General features: G+C 46.4%; 1 protein-coding gene across 3 annotated transcripts; it reads right to left on the reverse strand.

The window, feature by feature from the left end:
* Positions 1–1,379: 1,379 nt before the first annotated feature.
* On the reverse strand, positions 1,380–18,029 carry F2 (coagulation factor II, thrombin). Of its 3 annotated transcripts, none has more exons than XM_047519608.1 (14): positions 17,897–18,029; positions 17,383–17,552; positions 16,785–16,809; positions 16,566–16,616; positions 15,710–15,815; positions 15,477–15,613; positions 13,067–13,384; positions 12,607–12,735; positions 12,401–12,527; positions 11,671–11,838; positions 10,990–11,163; positions 10,576–10,757; positions 1,786–1,856; positions 1,380–1,634 (listed from the first exon to the last, which is right to left on the reverse strand). In XM_047519608.1, exons 1-14 carry the CDS (start codon positions 17,973–17,975, stop codon positions 1,494–1,496), a joined length of 1,878 nt encoding a protein of 625 aa, XP_047375564.1. In that variant the 5' UTR covers positions 17,976–18,029; the 3' UTR covers positions 1,380–1,493. The 3 variants fall into 3 exon arrangements, with proteins under 3 accessions (XP_047375564.1, XP_047375562.1, XP_047375561.1); XM_047519606.1 differs by having other exon boundaries at positions 13,067–13,381; positions 17,383–17,654; positions 17,897–18,010; XM_047519605.1 differs by having other exon boundaries at positions 17,383–17,654; positions 17,897–18,010.
* Between the last annotated feature and the right edge of the window lie 211 nt (positions 18,030–18,240).

Raw genomic sequence — 18,240 nt, forward strand, 5'->3', positions numbered from 1 at the left:
GCCCAGAGCTTACCATAAACAGTGATGTTGATGAGATGTGTGTCCTTGTTTAAAAAGCAGATTCTGGGTATTATAACTAATTCAGAATACTTTACCCTTTGTTCTGGTTAAAGCTTTGGCAACTGAGACACAGAAAGTTCATTGAATTACCCACTTTTACCCTGTTTTCTTACTGTTGTTATTGTTATTGTTCTTCGAGACAGAATCTCACTATCTTGCCCAGGTTGGCCTCAAACTCAATCCCCCGACCTCAGCCTCCTAAGTAGCTGGTGCAGAGGTGTACCACTGTACCCAGTTTACGCTGCTTTCTGGTCAAAAAGAACCAAAGAATGAGAGAAAGGAACTCTGTTCTAATTCTCTGTTCCCTTATGAATGGAGAAATGAAAAAGGATAAGGAGCTAGGGTTAAAAATAACTACTTCAGATTTTTTTCTTGCTTTAAACCATACATGCTAGTGAAGATTCCAAGCCAAGAATGGGAACCACATGGTATCCACACTCTACTCCCGTATCCTATACCTGAGGCAGACAGATATTAAGTCTTACACTCCCCATAGCTCAGGGGTGTGACCTTTCAACACAGCCCTTCTGCTAGTATCAGTGGATGAATAGTAACCTTGAATATGCTATGAAAGGCCATCTTTAAAGTCCTATCACGCTGGGCACAATGATGCACAGCTGTAATCCCAGTGGCTGGGGAGGCTGACGCAGAAGGATTGCAAATTCAAAGCCAGCCTCAGCAACTTAGTGAAGCCCTGACTCTGAAGTAAAAAATAAAAAGGGCTGGAGATGTGGCTCAGTGTTTAAGCCTAGTTTGAATCCCTGGTACCAAAAATAAATAAAAATAAAGTCTATCACTCGTGATTTTAAAATTTATCCAAACCCTTAACAAATCCACTTAAATAATTTGTAGGCCCTGTTTCCTGGAAAAAACAAATTGCTCTAATCTGTTTAACTGCTAAAAAAAAAAAAAAGATGCATCTACTCACGCCCTCATCATCCAGCCTCTCTGGGTTAGGACAAGCTCCTTGGAGCAGAGCAACCAAAAGCACAGGCCTCACCAACTTTGTGTTTCAATTCCTACTTTGACTTCTTAGATGTGGAACTTGGACAATCTACTTCTCCAAATCTCTTCATTCACCCACCCTGCATGAGGACAGTACCTACCTTTTATGAGTACGAAATTATGAAGACAATCAAAGCTCTGGGTGTGGAATGTTTTAAAATCTCATATATGCATACTACCGCCTCCCCTCTTCACTGGCCCTGTTCTGGAGATGGTGAATTCTTTGAAGTCCTGTTTATCCAGCAGCGGTATTGCTGGTTGTTCTGAGCCCAGTCCAGGAAACTGCCCATGAACAGCACCGGGAGCACTGAGACTCATTGACAGTCACTTTTATTGGGAACTATGCTTTCAGAAACAAACAAAATAATTCTTTCACTGGATTGGTGTCTGTCACTTTGCAGTGAGGAGCCCAGAATGTGAGTGGCCCCTTATCCAAACCTATCAATGATCTTCTGTATCCACTTTTTCAGACGGAACACATGTGTGTAGAAGCCATATTTCCCATTCCGGTCACATCCTTCACCCCATGAGACGATGCCCATTTGATACCAGCGTTCGTTAAAGGGACTCTGAGGAAGAAAGATGGAGTTTCCAATAGTCAAATCCAAGGCAGTCTTCCTGTCACTTTTGCAAGCAACTTTCTAAAAACAGGTCCCTCCTCACCCAACCCTCCCACTCCTTTGAAATCTACCCACTAACCCTGGCCTCAGAGAAGCTTACCTTCATGACAAAGGGTCCCCCACTGTCACCTTCACAAGCATCTCCTCGTTTCCCTTCGCCTGGTTTATAACCTGGAGAGAGAACAGCAGGGCTCAGGAGCCATTCCCATTCAAGGGCTATAGCCTGCAAGCACCCCCTCCACCCCTTCCAGTCATCCTTTTTTTTTCAGGCGGGGGAAGGTATGGGGATTGTCAAGGGCACTCAAACACTGAGCCACATGCTCAGTTCTATTTTGCATTTTATTTAGAGACAGGCTCTCACTGAGTTGCTTAGGCTGGCTTTGAACTCTTGATCATCCTGTCTCAACCTGATGAACCACTGGGATTACAGGTGTTTGCTTCTAGTCATCCTTGACCTCTTCATTTCCTCACCCCACACATCTGTTTTTTAGCAAATCTCACTGGCTCTTCCTTCAACATGTATCCCAAATCCAACCAGGTGAGCCACTTCCACTCCTGGACAGGTCACAAGGACCTCTCCCCTGAACCACACCAGTTTCCCCAGTTCTACTCTGCCTACCTACAATCCATTCTTCCCCTACACACACCAAACCAAACTGAGAAGGATTTTTATAAAGTAAGTTAGACTTATAGGTAGCTGAGGATGATGGGAGTTCCCTTTATCCAAAACTCCCCACTATCCTCAACAAACTGCAGAATGAAATGAACAACCACAACACAGCCCCATACCTTCAATGTAACTGGAATACACAAACACACCTCCAAAACCTCAAATTAATTCAGTGTATTTAATTGTATATCTAAATACTGAAATTTATGTAGGGATGAAATGGAAAATACCTACTTAAGAAAAGAAGCATGGGGCTGGGGAGATAGCTCAGTTGGTAGAGTGCTTGCCTCACAAGCACAAGGCCCTGGGTTCAATCCCTAGTACCCAAAAAAACAAAAAAAAACAAAAAAAAACGAAGCAGGTGGAGTCAAATTAGGAATCTTGTAAATAATCCCAAATCTATAAATAACTGGATGAAAACTTAAATAGAACCATAGAAAGATACTATAGGAAACAATAAGAATAAAAAGACGTGAGCTAATAAAATTCTCCCCCAGAACACAGTCCAAAAACTGTAGCTAAATAAAATATCCTCAAGCAAAGTTGTGCAAATGAAAAATATCTTGAATCAGAAATCCAACAAATATAAATGGACAAAACAATGGGAAGAAATGAAAAGCAGAAAGTAACTGAAGTGGAATTCAAGCCAAATGAAGACATTTGAGTCCCTGAGGGAGAAAAATAAAACAACAGTACAGAAACAGTGTTTGGTTAATAACCCAAGAAAATTTAATAAAAATGAAGAACAAATTGAATGTACATAGTAAAAGAATCCAATGGATACACAGCAAAATTGATCGGAAATAATCAACTCTGAAACATATCCTAACAAAACAGCAATGCTTCAGAGATGAAGTAAAAATCCTCAAGGCCTCCAAGCAAAAAGACTGAAAGCTTTACCAAGGGTAAAGGAATTACACTGGCATTAGACTTTCAAAAACAACATACAGGGGCTGGGGCTGTAGCTCAGTGGCAGGGCACATGCAAGGCACTGGTTTTGATCCTTAGCACCACATAAAAATGAACAAATACAATAAAAGCATGCTGTCCATCTACAACTACCAAAAAATAAAAGTGAAAAACATGCAATTGGGCTGGGTGATGCACACCTGTAATCCCAGTGACTCGGGGGGTTCAGACAGGAGGATTGCTAGTTCGAAGCCTGTCTCAGCAACTTAGCAAGACCTTGTCTCAAAAAGTACTGGAGATGTGGCTCAGTGGTTAAGTACCCCTGGGTTCAATCCCTAATACCACACACACAAAAAAAAGCACCATATTTTTTAAAAATTCAAAGAAAACTATAAACTTTGGGTTTTATGTACAACAAAGTTGTCCTTTAATGCGAGAACTATGGGAAAAAAATGGTTATAAACATATGAATCAGGAAACCACACCCATGACCCTTCTTGAAGAATCTTTTTTTTTTTTTTTTAAGAATCTTATGATAGCTAAGCTTCCTCTGACGAAGAACTGAGTGGGATTCTTTGATAAGGGGACTAAGTATTCTAACAATTAGAAATAGTGCAACTAAAAATATGAGAGGAAGGCAAAATAAGCTCATTGATTTTTTTAAAATATCTTTTTAGTTGTACAGGACCTTTATTTTTATTTATTTATTTATATGCGGTGCTGAGAATCGAACCCAGTGCTTCACACATGCAAAGTGCTCTACCACTGAGCTATAACCCCAGCCCCAGCTCATTGATTTTTGTATAGCCAGCAGATGGGAATTTAAAGGCATAACTGAAAATGTAAGAAAACAAAAGCCGGGCATGGTATTGTACACCTGCACTCCTAGCATCTCAGGAGAGTCAGGAAGAGGAAGCAGGGGAGGATGACTTGAGCCCAGCCTGGGCAACATAGCAACATCCCATCCAATAAAAAAGAAAAATCAGGCATGGTGGCATACACCTGTAATCCTGGTGACCAGGGAAGTTGAGGCAGGAGGATCACAAGTTCAAGGCCAGCCTCAGCAACATAGCAAGACCCTGGCTCAAAATGAAAAATAAAAAGGGCTGGGGATGTACATCAGTGGAAGAGCACCTCTGGTTCAATAACCACTACCAAAAGAAAAGAAAAACAAGGAGTTAGGGCATTTTGAAAAGGTGGATTATCACCAGAGCAAAATGTAAACTTACCTAAATTTATAAAATTTTTAAATACAAAGCTCACACGGAAAAAACAGCACATGAAATAGAAAGCATATAATTCCACAATAATGAGTTAATACTAATTCTATCAGATCAACAAATAGGAATGGACAACTCATCTATTAAAGTTTTCATTTGGCTCATAAAGCAAGAATCTGCTATGTTATATAGGAGACACACCTAGAACAATAATTCAAAGAGGTTAAAATTAAGAGGTTGGGCAAAGATGTATCAAAGAAATCAGGAATAGTGATCCTGAAACTGAAAATAATTTAAAGGACACTTTTTTTTTAAATAGAAGGACACTTTAATACTAAAAGCTACAATTCATAATGAGTAAGTAACAGTTATATCTGCAACAAATGATTCAGAAACCACATTTATAAAATAAAAACTATAGGAGATGTAAGGAGGCAGACAGAAATACATTAATAATAAATTTTCTAAGGTCTAGGGATCAAACCCAGAGCCTGTCATGTTAAACTCACTTTCTACCACTGATCTACACCCCCAGCAACAATAAGAGATTTTAATATGGTAAATGGTACAAAACAGATTGAACTTAAGTAAGGATATAAATTACCTAATAAGAAGTAATAAGGGCTGGTTTGTGGCTCAGTGGTACATGTGAGGCGCTGGGTTTGATCCTTAGCACCACATAAAAATAAATAAGATAAAGTTATTGTATCCATCTACAACTAAAAAAAAAATTTTTTTTAAGAATAGGAAGAAATAAGGTAGATATATAACAAGACTTACACATAGATAATACAGGACACAACTTCTCAAGCACCCATGTAACATAAACAGAAATTGATCAAACAGAATGCTCTCTTTCTCAAAAAATAAGTTCCAAAAAGAAGAACTATTAAAAACAACACTCTTATCACAATGCAGTAAAACTAAAATATATTAGTAAAGTCAAAATACAAAAGGAACTTCCCATCTTGAACTTTATGTTCATTTAATTTTGCTGTACTGAGGATCAAACCCAGGGGTGCTCTACCACTGAGTTATATTCCAGTCCTTTTTACTTTTTATTTTGAGATAGGGTCTCACTAAATTCTGCCTCAGCCTCCCAAGTCACTGGGATTATAGTCCTTTTCCAGCACACCTGGCTCCCATCCTGAAATTTTAAAACCTTCTATTAAACGACTCTTGGTTGAAAGGGGAACACAGTTTACAGAATTTTTTAAAATAGTGGTAACAAATAGAGGAAAATGAATAGCCCTAATCAATAAATATAAAAGATCAAAAATAAATAAACCAGCTGGGCATAGTGGTGCATGCCAGTAATCACAGCTACTCAGGAGACTGAGGAAGGAGGATCAGAAGTTTCAGGGCAACCTCAACAGTTTAGCAAAGACCCTCAGCAATTTAGCAAGACCCTTTCTCAAAATTAAAAAAAAAAAAGGGCTGGGGAGATAGCTCAGCTGGTAGAGTGCTTGCCTCACAAGCACAAAGCCCCGAGTTCAATCCCCAGTACCAAAAAAAAAAAAAAAGTGGGGGCGTGGCTAGGAGTGTAGCTCAGTAGTAAAGCATCTTTGGGTTAAATCCCTAGTACCAAATAAGCAAACAAAAATTTATAAACCTAAAGGCCAGTTCAAAAAACCAGAAAAAGAACAGCAAAGTAAACCATAAGGAAACTTACATAAAGATAAAAACAGAAATATTACAGAATAGAAAAATGATAGACCCATATGAAAAAAAAGAAAAGAAAAATGATAGGCCTAATTATTTAACAAGTCAAATTCCTAGGTATTATTTGTTTGTTTTTGCAAAACTGGCAAACCAAGAGCTAATTTACTCAAGAAAAATAAGAGAGAAAACACAATTATGTTAAAGATACCAAGGAGGAAAAAAAAAAAATCACAAGAATGCTCTGCAGCACTGAAGAACAACACCAGTAGACTCGAACAAATGGAAAGACATTTCTTGGATAGAATAACTCAAGATCAAAAAGTTGTCAGTTCTCCCTAAATTAGTTTATAAATATAACATAATCCTAACAAAAATGCCAATATGCTTTTTTATGGAACTAAAGAAGTTGATACTAAATTCATGTGGAAAACCACACAAGCAAGAATTACCAGGAAAACACTAGAAAAGGATAACTAAGGACTGGGGCAGGGGCTGAGTGGTGGAGTGCTTGCCTGGTACGTGTGAGGCACTGGGTTTGATCCTCAGCACTACATAAAAATAAATAAATAAAATAAAGGTATTGTGTCCATCTACGACTAAAAAAAAAAATAAATTAAAACAACCAAGAAAGATGAGCCCTACCAGACACTGAACATGTTCTAAAACCTCTCCATTTAAAATAACCTGGAGGCCAGAGTTCTGCTCTGTAGTGGAGCATTTGCCTCACATGGGTGAGGCCCTGGGTTCCATCCTCAGCAACCACACCCCCGCCCCCAAAAAATGTGCTACTGGCACACAAAATAGACCACAGAACAGAGTGTCTAGAAACATACTCAAGTACACATAAGAACTCAGAATGTGATGAAAGGGGCAAAGATGTAATTTTCAGTGAATGGTGTAGGGATAGCTCGTTGGAGATTTAGAAAAAGTCAGAAATCCATATCTCACATCAAACAGAAAAATACCTCCAAATGAGTCAGGGACCTAAGGGTAGAAAAATGAAACCACATACCAGAAGAAAACATGAGTGAATTCCTCCATGACCTCATACAAAGAAAGGTGGTTTTTTGTTTATTTTTTTTTCTTTTTGTTTTGTTTTTGGGTTTTGGAGCTGGGAATCAAACCCAAGGCCTCACACATGCTAAGCACAAAACCAGAAAAGGGTTTTGTTTGTTTGTTTGTTTGTTTTTTTAACTCTTATTTAAAATCTAGATTCAAGCTGAGCACAATGATGCATACCTGAAATCCCAGTGACTAGAGAGAATGAGGCAAGAGGATAACAAGTTCAAGGCCAGCCTGGGCAACTTAGCAAGATCCCTTCTCAACATTAAAACACTTTTTTAAAAAAAGGACTGGGGCCAGGTGACATGGTGCATGCCTGTAATCCCAGCAGCTCAGGAGGCTGATACAGGAGGATCTTGAGTTCAAAGCCAACCTCAGCAATGGTGAGGCACTAAGCAACTCAATGAGACCCTGTCTCTAAATAAAATACAAAATGGGACTGGGGATGTGGATCAGTGGTTGAGTACCCCTGAGTTCAATTCCCAGTACCCACCCATCCCCCCAAAAAGGACTGGGGATGTAACTCAGTGATAAAATGCACCTGGGTTCAATTCCTAGTACCAAAATTCAGATTCAATGAAAGATTGATACATTAAACCATATAAGATTTTTTTTATACTAATGATTGAACCCAGGGGCACTTTACCTTTTTATATTTTATTTTGAGGCAAGGCCTCCCTACATTGCCCAGTCTAGCCTCAATTGCAACCCTCCTGCCTTAGCCTCTCAAATTGCTGGTATTACAGGCATATGCCACCATGCCCAGCTACATAAGATTTTTTTTAATCGCAAGGCAAATTATTGTAAATATTTAAAAAAAAAACTGATGAGCTAGAGAAAATATTCATGATATATATCACAAATAAAGGCCTACTATCACAAATCCATAAAGAAGTCTTAAAAATTGATGGGAAAAGTACCAAAAACTGGGCCAAAAATCAAGAAAAAAGCAATTCACAAAAATTATCTGAAAATGATCATTAAGCATATGAAAAGCTATTTTACTTCATTTTCAATTAGAAAAAGACATTAAAATTATAAGGAGATGCTGTCTCTCACCTGTCAGGTTTGTGAAGATGAAAAAATATGGCATTCTGTCGGTGAGACTGAGGGGAACGGGCATTTTCATACACTAGATGGAAATGCAAGCTGGTACAGCACATATGGAGATAAATTTGGAAATACCTAATAAAATTACACATGAGTTCACCTCTTGACCTAGCAGCACCACTTCTAGAAATATTGGAAGACACACCTCCAAGGATACAAAAATAGATATGCACAAGGTTATTGACTGCAGCATTATTTGTAACTGCAAACTACTAGAAATACTCTGAATATCCATTCTTGGGAAATTGTTGAATAATCTATGGTACACCCATATAATGGAGTACTATGCAACTCTAACCAATATGGAATGCTTTCCAGAATACATGATGTGAAAAAAATGAAATACCAGATTTTCTCTGCTATGCTACCCTGTGTGTAAAATCAGAGGAAATAAGTAAACATGTGTCTGTTCATTGGTGTAAAAAGAAACACAGAAACAACAAGCCACAAACAAATGAGATTGGTTAATTACAGGAAGAGGATGGAAATGTGGTGAAAAGGCAGGGGGATGGGAAAGGAAAGAAGGATGCAGAAGTGTCACCTCTAAAGTGTACAGTACCTGTTTCAAAAGGTCTCTCTTTCACAACTATGTGAACATTTCACATACTCCAAAAATAAATACTACAAAGATGGAGGGGGTGATATTGAATACAACCAGAAAAAAATAAATCTAATGGTATTTTAACTTTCTTTTTTTTTTTTTTTTTTTTTTGGTGCTGGGGATTGAACCCAGGGCCTCGTGCTTGCAAGGCAAGCACTCTACCAACTGAGCTATCTCCCCAGCCCCTCTAATGGTATTTTAAATAAATAATATAGAGAAGTTAAAATTCATCTTGTGGTATTGGTTTGGAATTGGAGGTCACAGTATGAATTCTTGGTTTCTGATTGGACAGACAGGTATAAAAATGGATACTGGGGACTGGGTTTGTGGCTCAATGGTAGAGCACTTGCCTAGCATGTGTGAGGCACTGGGTTCAATCCTCAGCACCATATAAAAATAAATAAAGGTACTGTGTCCATCTGTAACTAAAAAATTAAAATTAAAAAAATGAATATGGGTGTTGTTATAGGCATTGTACACATATCTAGTTTTCTTCACTCAGAGATAGCCTAGAAGCAATGACACCCCTGTGGCAATGTGCACACTAGCCTCTGGATCTTGGTTTCTAAATACCATTCCCTATTGGAAGGGTTCCTTGGAGAAATGACTGATTTGAGAATGCAGTCATTTTGCTGTGTATCTTGCTGTGCCAGAAAGTAAGGAAGTACTCAATGAATGACAGAAAGTTGGGCAAAATGGCCCATCCCTATAATCCCAGCAATTTGGAAGACTGAGGCAAGAGGATTGAAAGTTCAAGGCCACCCTCAGCAACTTGTCTCAAATTTACAAAGAAGCAAAAGGCCTGGAGGTGTAGCTCCTGGGTTCAATCTCCAATACTGGCGGAGGCATGGGAGGAGAAGAATTAAAGTCCTTCAAGGCACTAAGGAAAGTACCCATCCTCTGCCTGCACTCCTCTCCCACTCATCTCCTGCGGCATTGCTGGGTTTGCTACACCCTAGCCCACAGACCTCCCTGGCACTCCTCAGACCTGCCAAGCATGCTCCCACCTCAGGGCCTTTGCACTTGCTGCCTCCTCCACCTGACGTGTGATTTTCCCCTCAACATGGCTCACTCCTCTGCTTCTTCCTGTTTCTGCTCCAACATCATCTTGGAGAGACCTTCTCCAACCTTCTCTTCCCACTCTGTTTACAAGCATGATTACCCTTGCCATCCTCACTTATTCCCTTCATCTGCCTTATTTTTCTTCACAGCATTTATAGGGATTGATGTTCTAGATCTGTTCGTTGACATTCCCTCCTAGGAAGGAAGCTGTCTCAGGGAACAGGCATCCTCTGTGTGGGTCCTCAAGTGCTGCCTGGAGCACAGCAGGTGCTCAATACACATTTACTGAGTGATGGGATGAATGACTTTCCCCCACCCATGACTTCTTGCTGCTGAGATTGTGGGTACTGGACACCGAATTGGTGGCTGTCCCCATGTCAGACACTTTATATACACTCTCTCATTTGGCCCTTTTACAACCTTATGGCATGGAGACTTTTATCTCCATTTTACAGAGGAAGAAACTGAACTTCCAAGAGGTTCAACACTTGGCTTATAAGTGACCGGAGCAGAACCCCAGGTATTCTCCATAATACATCCCAAGCTACCAATATGAGTCCCTGCTGTTCCCAGGCCTGCAAAGCACAAACTTGCCAGCACAGAACATGTTGTCCGTAATGCGGATCCGGGTGGAGGCCTTGCAGACTGGCCGCTCCACGATGGGCACGTTCACCACCTGCAGGACACTGGGCTGCACCTCATTGACGCTGGTCGTCCACGTCTCCTTCAGATTGCCCCAGCCTGTGACCCGCCCTTTATATCCAGCCTGGAGCAAGCTTTGGGAAAGAGAGAAGGACCCGGTAAGACCAACCCCTCCAGGAGCCTCTGGAACCCAACCCCACTCCCTAGAGACCAAAATCTAAAACACCAGTACAGGAAAGGACTTCTGGGTTCACTCCATGAAACCGAGGCCTGCAAGGAGGAAGGACCTTTTGACCAGACCACACCTCATCAGCCCAGCCAGTGCCCCTGCACGAATGCCCGTCTTGGTTGTCTTGGTTGCCCTACCTGACTGCTGTCTGCTTGTCGGGCAAGCACACAGGGTGAATGTGGTCGCTGAAAGCGATGGGCTTCTTGAGCTTCAGCAGGGCAATGTCCCGGTCCAGGTTCTCCCGCCAGTTGTACCTGGGGTGGATGTGGATCTTCTCCAGCATGGATATCTTCTCAATGTTCCGCTCGTATCTGCACACGCCCCAACAGAGACCCTGAGAAACTGTAGGCTCACCCAAGTAAGGGCAGTCGGTTCCCCAAAAAAGTAAACTGCCTGCCCTCAGAGTCTGAGAGGCAGGGTGATTACTGGGCCATCAGGAAGGGGACAGGGCTAGTTCCTGTCTTGATAGCCCCCTGGAAGCTTCTTCCCAGTCCTAAACCCACACAGGGCTTTGAAGTCAGGTAGGCCAGGCAGCCAGGGACAGAGGCACAGGTCACACACCCTGTTCAAACAATCACTATTTGAACAGACTCCTACCAGGGCCATGTCCTGGTATCTGGAATAGAGCTGGGGACAGACCAGGATTTCACTCTCTGACCCCAGCTCCAAGCCCCAGTCAGGACATGACCAAATGGGCCTTTCCAGTGGGGACTGCTAGGATGACATATCCCACATACCCTAGAGCTACCAGAGTCCCTGGTAGGCACTCTGCAGGACTCAGATCGCTGCCAGACACACATGGGTCACTGGCTCTGTACCTGGTGCGGGAGTGCTTGCCAATGCGCACCAAAAGGTCATTCTCGGTGAAGTTCTTGTCCCAGGGTGGGTACAGAAGGCAGTGAGCAGCTGTGAGGACCCAGCGGTCACTGATGAGACTGGCCCCACACAACAGCTCCTGGGGACTCTTCCTGAAAATCATCACCTGCCTGGCAAGGGGAGCAGGAGGCATTAGGACCTGGGCACTGCCCTTCATCAGCCCTAAAAGTAGAAGTCCCAATTTAAGAACTAGCTGGGGCTGGGGGTGCAGCTCAGTTGGTAGAGTGCTTGCCTTGCAAGCACAGGCCTTGGGTTCAATCCCCGGCCAAAAAAAAAAAAAGAACTAGCTTAACGGAGCTGCTTCCTGGGCTAGGCTCCCACTTGACCTGGCTGCCCTGGGGAACTGGAGTCCCCACGTGATGCTAGGGCTGCTTCCTGCCTCTCACACCCCCTCCCCAGCCTCTCCCAGGGGAGAGCTCGCACAGCTTAGTACAGCTCTGGGGCCAGAAGAACTGGAGTCAAGTGCTGTGTGCCCGGGGTGAGTCATTAAGGCTGTCTGGGCCTCAGCTCCGCCATCTGCTTTGGAGAAATAAAAGAGCCAATCTCATATGTCGCTGTGGGGATAAGAGATCAGGGGCGATAGCGTCGTCTGTAAAGCCCGAGCCTCTGGGCAGAGGGGTCCAGCAGCCTGCCCACTGGAGTGGAACGGTAGTGCGGGGCTCCAGGACGCACCAAGGTGCGATGCCAATTTCAGCGTCCCAGCCCTCCACAATGCGCCCATCAATGTAAGACTCGAAAAGCTCATCTTCGGTTTTGTCTTTCACATTCTTCTTCTCGAACAGAGGCCGCAGCCCACAGTCTGCAGAGCAAACCAGGCAGTGAAGGGCCAGTCGGAGCCGCCAGCCCCAGTGCGCCACAGACGCCCGTGGATGCCTCACCTGCCTCCCCGCTGCCAAAGGTCTTCTCATCAAAGAAGTTCTGGAACTCCTCCGTGGTGGTGCGCCCTCCAATGGCCGCGTCCCCATCCTCACCCTGTGCGTCCCCTGTCTCCTCTTCCACAGCCTCCTCTGTAGGGACCCCAGCACTGGCTAGGGCTGGGCTAGGGCACTCCTCACTCATGCCCTAGATCTCCACAAACCCCAGCCAGCCTTGGAAGACATTTGGTGCTTAGGTTAAGAGCACACATACACACCTGGTCACTAAGTAACTGCCTCTCAGTGCCTCAATGTGTTCGTCTGTGAAATGGGCATAGGACCTAGTCCCCTGAGTTTCTGTGAGGCTGTAATGAAGGCTCTGTGTGTGCACTGGTAAGGTTTGGCTAAGAGGCAGTGCCTGCTCTTGTTAGTCCCTCCCAGTTTTGTCTTCTGCATCTCAAGCCCCCCTGCCCTGCCTGCTCACCACAGTAGTTGAGGTCGCAGTACTCAAAGTCACCAGCGTGCCCAGCCACGTAGCACCAGGCGCCCTCCTCATCCCCATCTGGGTTTCGACAGAAGTTTTCCACCAGCTTCACCTCTGGGCTAAAATCCTGGTCCTTGCTCAGGGCCTTGGCCTGTGGGCTGGACCAGGATAGGCAGGGGGACCCGTGCATTGTCACTGACAGGTGCCCTTCGTACTGCTGGCCACGCTCAGGGACACACTGCTCCGATGGCGGTGACAGGTTCCCCCTGGAGCCTCCAGAGCGGGGAGTCATCTCCACAGTGACACGCCCCTCACCTGCTGGGAAGGAGACAGGCCCAGAGTGAGAGGACCATACCTGAAGCCCTGCGGGTTAGGGTTGGCTGACTTCTGCCTGTGTGACCTTGGCCAGCCTGTTCCCTCTGAGCCTCAGTCCCCTGCTTTCCACCAGTACTACTGCCTTTCTCGCACGGTTGTTGAGAGGATTAAGCAAAAGGTCCAGCATAAGCATCGGGGGACACGATAAGCCAGAGATCGTAACCAGGTTCATCGTCCAGGGTTAGTTGTAATTTCTTTCCAGCACTGGGGATTGAACCCAGAGGTGCTCTACCATGGAGCTACATCCCCAGTCCTTTTTATTTTTTTACTTTGACAGAGGGTCTTGCTAAATTGTCCGGGCTGGCTTCAAACAGGCTGGCTTCTCCTGCTGGCCTCTCCAGAGTCGCTAATAGGCTATGTGACACTGTGCCTGGCTTGAATATCTGTAATCTGCTGGTAGCTACTTCACGGCATTTTTCCTTCTACCACTGAATGACATCCCCAGCCCTGTTTCTATTTTCACTAATTTGCCCTGGCTGGCCTGGAACTTGCAATCCTCCTGCCTCAGGCTACAGAGTTGGTGGAATCATAGGCATGTGCCACTGCTTGTTACCAGGGATTAAACCCAGGGTGCTTAACTACTTAGTCACATCCCCAGCCCTTTTAATTTTTATTTTTAAACTGGGTCTCACTAAGCTGCTCAGAGCCTCGCTAAGTTGCTAAAGCTGACTTTGAACTTAACAATCCTCCTGTCTCGGCCTCCCAAACTGCTAGGATTATAGGGGATCACCACCACACCACACTTGGATTTTGTATTCTTATAGGGCAAGGCAGGAAAGATTGCTGGGGTCTACTAGGACTGCCTATGCGGGCAAGGTCAGATTCAGCATGCCGGCAAGCTTTCCTCATCAGTGTGTGTGTGGGGGGAACCTGTGGGGAGAGCAGCTGTTTTGTTTAGGCAATTGGTATCTTGCTTTAAGACCAGGCCCAGCAGGAAGCAATGGGTCCAAGCAGAATTTATAAAGAACAAAAACCAGAAACCCATGTTACTGGAATGAATCACTATTCTGAATTCTTTATCCCTGCCTGTGGCCACATCATTTGCCCTCTGATTTGACAGGCAGGCAGTATTTCACCTCTTGAGTTGCCCTTGATCATGTGACTTGCTCCAGTCAATGGAACACAAGCAGGACTGACTGCCAATTCTGTGCCTAGGTTTTAACACATAAAAGACTTTCTGCTGCCACTGGGGGAAGAGCTTCCCCAGAGAATTGCTGCCTAGCAGCTTCAGACCCAGCATGAATGGGGGTAAGCAGCTCTGGGTTCAACTGCAGCTGGGAGCCTGGCTCAGCTGACCCATCATTAGTAGCAGAGCCAAGCCCAGCCTACATCAGTTGACCCCACAGACACACTGGCCAGTGCAACTGAGACCAGCAGAGCCACCCCAGCCCAGCCTTGTCATGTAAGAAGCACATACTGACTGTGATGTGCCCCTGAGATACTGCAGCTGATTGTTTTGCAGCATTATTGTGGCCATCGCTAAGCAACACACCATGGGAAGAAAGAACGACTGACTCTTGCAGGGCTGAGCTGTCTGAGGCTTGCTCTGTATTGCTCAGGAAAGGACGTGTGGGTCAGGCGTGGTGGCACAGGCCTGTAATCCCAGCACCTCAGGAGGCTGAGGCAGGAGGATCAAAGTCGGCCTCAGCAAAAGCAAGGCACTAAGCAACTCAGGGAGACCCGGTCTCCAAATAAAATACAAAATAGGGCTGGGGATGTGGCTCAGTGGCCCCTGACTTCAATCCCCAGTACCCAAAAAGAAAAAAAAGACTGAAATGGTCAGGGAGGGCTTCCTGGAAGACAATGCCTGTGGTTGTGGAAGAGAAAGCAGGTGTGGAATGTGTCAGAGCCTGAATTATAAGGAAGCCAAGACACAGGAGGGAAGTCAGCTCGCCCAGGTCTCCCTACCTCCTGACCGACAGGCACATTCAGTTTTGAATGACTAACTTCAGCTGTAAAGGTAGCCAGGATCTTGTTGCCCATTCCAGGTGGTCCCTGCGCCTTGGCTATCAACCACCTAATTGCCCCAGCTCACCACAGACGGGGACACTGCATTCTTCCCTCCGCACCGTGGGGTCTGTGGTGTAGCACCAGGGCCCTGTGGTGCTGCCATCCGGGTTGCGGCAGAAATTCTCCTTCAGTTCCGCCCCAGGATGGGTGGTGAAGTTGATGCTGGAATAGGAAGTTGCTCAGCAGGGACCCGTGCCTGTGGGTGCGGCCTTGCTCCCTGTTCTCAGCCCCTGGGGAACAGGCCTGCCCACCACTCACTCAGGTTTATGTGGGTAGCGACTCCTCCACAGCTGACACTCGATGCCTGACCGGGTGATGTTCACATTTCCTCGGTAGTTCACACCCAGATCCTTGGCACAGTTACCTGCAGAGAGATCCCAACCTGGGTCAGCACTGGATCCAGAGGATTTGTCCCCTTCTCTCCTGGCGAAGCTGCCTACTCTCTCCAAGCTCCCTCTGGCCCACTGTTCTTGGCCTGCAACATCCTTACTCAGCAACGCGTCTGTCCTCTGTACACTTCTCTAACCCATTCAACAGCCGTTACCAGATATTCACTGTACCCTCTACATGACAACCATGTGACAGGTACCACGCCAGGCACTAAGGACGTAGGAATAAGTAAGACAGTCCCAGTCAGGTAGGGGTTTTCAGTGGGCAGTGAAAGGTGGCACTGTGAGCAAGGACCAAGAAGTAGAAGCATCTTGACATGTTTACAGAAGTGCTTGCAGTCAGAGTCGCGGGGATTTGGGTTCGTGTTTGGTACAATAGGAAGTCCAGAAAGGGAGGTTAAGGGCAGAACCTGTGAAGTTTGCCAGGCTAAGAATCCTGTGTTTTATTCTGTGGGTAATGGGGAGCCAATGAAGGGCTTGGAGAATAAATATGACATCATCAGGGCTCTGACTCAGGTGGACAGAAGGTCCAGTCAGGCCAAGGAGAATGAGGTTCTAAAACTTAATTATCCATTAGCTCCTTTGTTCCTCCAACATGAATCCCCGCAGATCCGCATGCAAATACGCATCCTCTACAGGGACATCAGTGTCAGGGCCGCAGCTCTCCACCTGCCCTCCTCTTGCAGGCAGCCCTGGCAGATCCTGCCCCACCCACCGTTCCTCACCTTCCATACACTCCATGAAGTTCTCCCTAGGTTTCCTCACTGGCTCACAAGCTGGAAAAGATCAGAAACACCTCTGGGATTGGGGCAGGGACAGGATGGACTGGAGTAAAGGGTGGTGGGATGACAGAAACAGGGAGATGGACCAAGACAGAATGGGAGCTAGGGAGCTGGGTGGACTGCAGGCACCAGGAGGTCCCCCGCCTCCCTTCCTGCACTCACCTGTGTACTTGGCCCAGAATGCATCCTGAAAAACAAGGGCTGGGAGTGAGACCCTGGCGGGTGGAGTGTTGCCTCCGTTTAGTAAGAGTGCCTCTCCCTTACCCTGCTCGCACAGGTGCAGGAGGCCGTGACCAGGTCTCCTACTTTTGCTTCCAAAAGGAGAAGAGTGTGAGGAGAGAGGAGTCCCGGGGCACACACCCCGCTGCTGAACAGGGCCTGGGGGAGACGGGCACGAAGGGGCTACAGGCCTGGAGGGGAAGGACTGTACAGAGCTCCAGGTACGCAAGGCCTGAGCCAGCTCCCTGCCAAGGGTGGCACAGATGGCAGCAAGGCTTCAGTCAGGGTCAGGCCCCCCCAAGAGCCCCAGCATAGACACATGCTGAAGACTGACGAGGCCCCGGATGTCGCGGAGCCTCAGCAGGTCTTGGAACCGCGACACACCCCCGGCGGAGGAACCGCCCAAGAGCGACAGGGGCTGCCCATCTTGCAGCTCAGCGAGGCTGGGTCAAAGTCATGGACAGTGAAGCGCTGACCTGCCCTCGCTCCCCGGCTGCGGCACGGCCCCGAGTTAGGCCCGGGAGCCCAGCCCCCGGCTCACCGTGGCGCTGGTGGACTCCAGGGCCTCGAAGGCCTCCTCGTAGCTGCACTGCTCCTCCACGCACTCCCGCTCCAGGTTGCCCTTGCGCAGCTCCTCCAGGAAGCCACTGTTGGCCCGGCGGACCCGCTGGAGCAGCGACAGCGCTTGCTGAGGGGCCAGGAACACTGCGGCTGGAGGGTCGAAGGACGGTCGCCTCAGGGAGCCAGACTGTCTTAGCCATTGCGGGGGCAGGAAGCCAGCCTGGCCTGGCCTGCTGGCTCCCGAGAGGGGTTCTGGGGAGCGGAAGTATCCTGAAGGCAGCTTGCACAGCTTGCCAGCTCCCTCCTTTCACTGGTTGCCTCTTGTCCACCCCCGCCATGACGTTGCTAGAGAGAAGCTGTCACCCACCTGCCACCCTGATCACCTGCTGCTGCCCTAAGTTGGACACTGCCTGAGACCCACCCCAGGCCTGCCCGTGTTCTCTGCTGAGCCTGCAGACCCACTACCCTGCCCCAGCTTCCCAGTGCCCCCTTACCATTCTGGCTGTGCACAAGGCTAACTAGGGCAGCCAGGGCCAGGCAGCCAGAGAGCCCCAGGCCTCCTTCGTGCGCCATAGTGCGTCAGCTCCTGGGACTCTGAGGGATTGTCCTGACCCCTCTGGGTTAATGTTGAACCAACATGAAGAAATGTGTGGAAAGGGAGAGGTCAGCAGGTCAGGGCCATGGGGACAAGTAGACAGATAGTCCTCTGGCCCATCCCCACCAGTGGAGAGGACAGTCCTCCTGGGACCAGGGACAGGTTTCTGAGAGGAAGTCACAAAGGTAAGTTTATAGCCCATGCTGTCCCTCCCTGAGACACGGGTGAACAAGTGTTAATAGG

The sequence above is a fragment of the Sciurus carolinensis genome, chromosome 11 (assembly GCF_902686445.1).
Source record: "Sciurus carolinensis chromosome 11, mSciCar1.2, whole genome shotgun sequence".
Lineage (NCBI taxonomy): Eukaryota > Metazoa > Chordata > Mammalia > Rodentia > Sciuridae > Sciurus > Sciurus carolinensis.

Excerpts from the sequence above, each read along its gene's own strand:
- F2 (XM_047519605.1), bottom strand. The coding sequence starts at position 17,975 with ATGGCGCACGAAGGAGGCCTGGGGCTCTCTGGCTGCCTGGCCCTGGCT. Across the intron at positions 16,617-16,784 it reads ATTCTGGGCCAAGTACACAG|CTTGTGAGCCAGTGAGGAAA; the intron begins GTGAGTGCAGGA and ends GATCTTTTCCAG. Across the intron at positions 11,839-12,400 it reads GAAATTGGCATCGCACCTTG|GCAGGTGATGATTTTCAGGA; the intron begins GTGCGTCCTGGA and ends TCCCCTTGCCAG.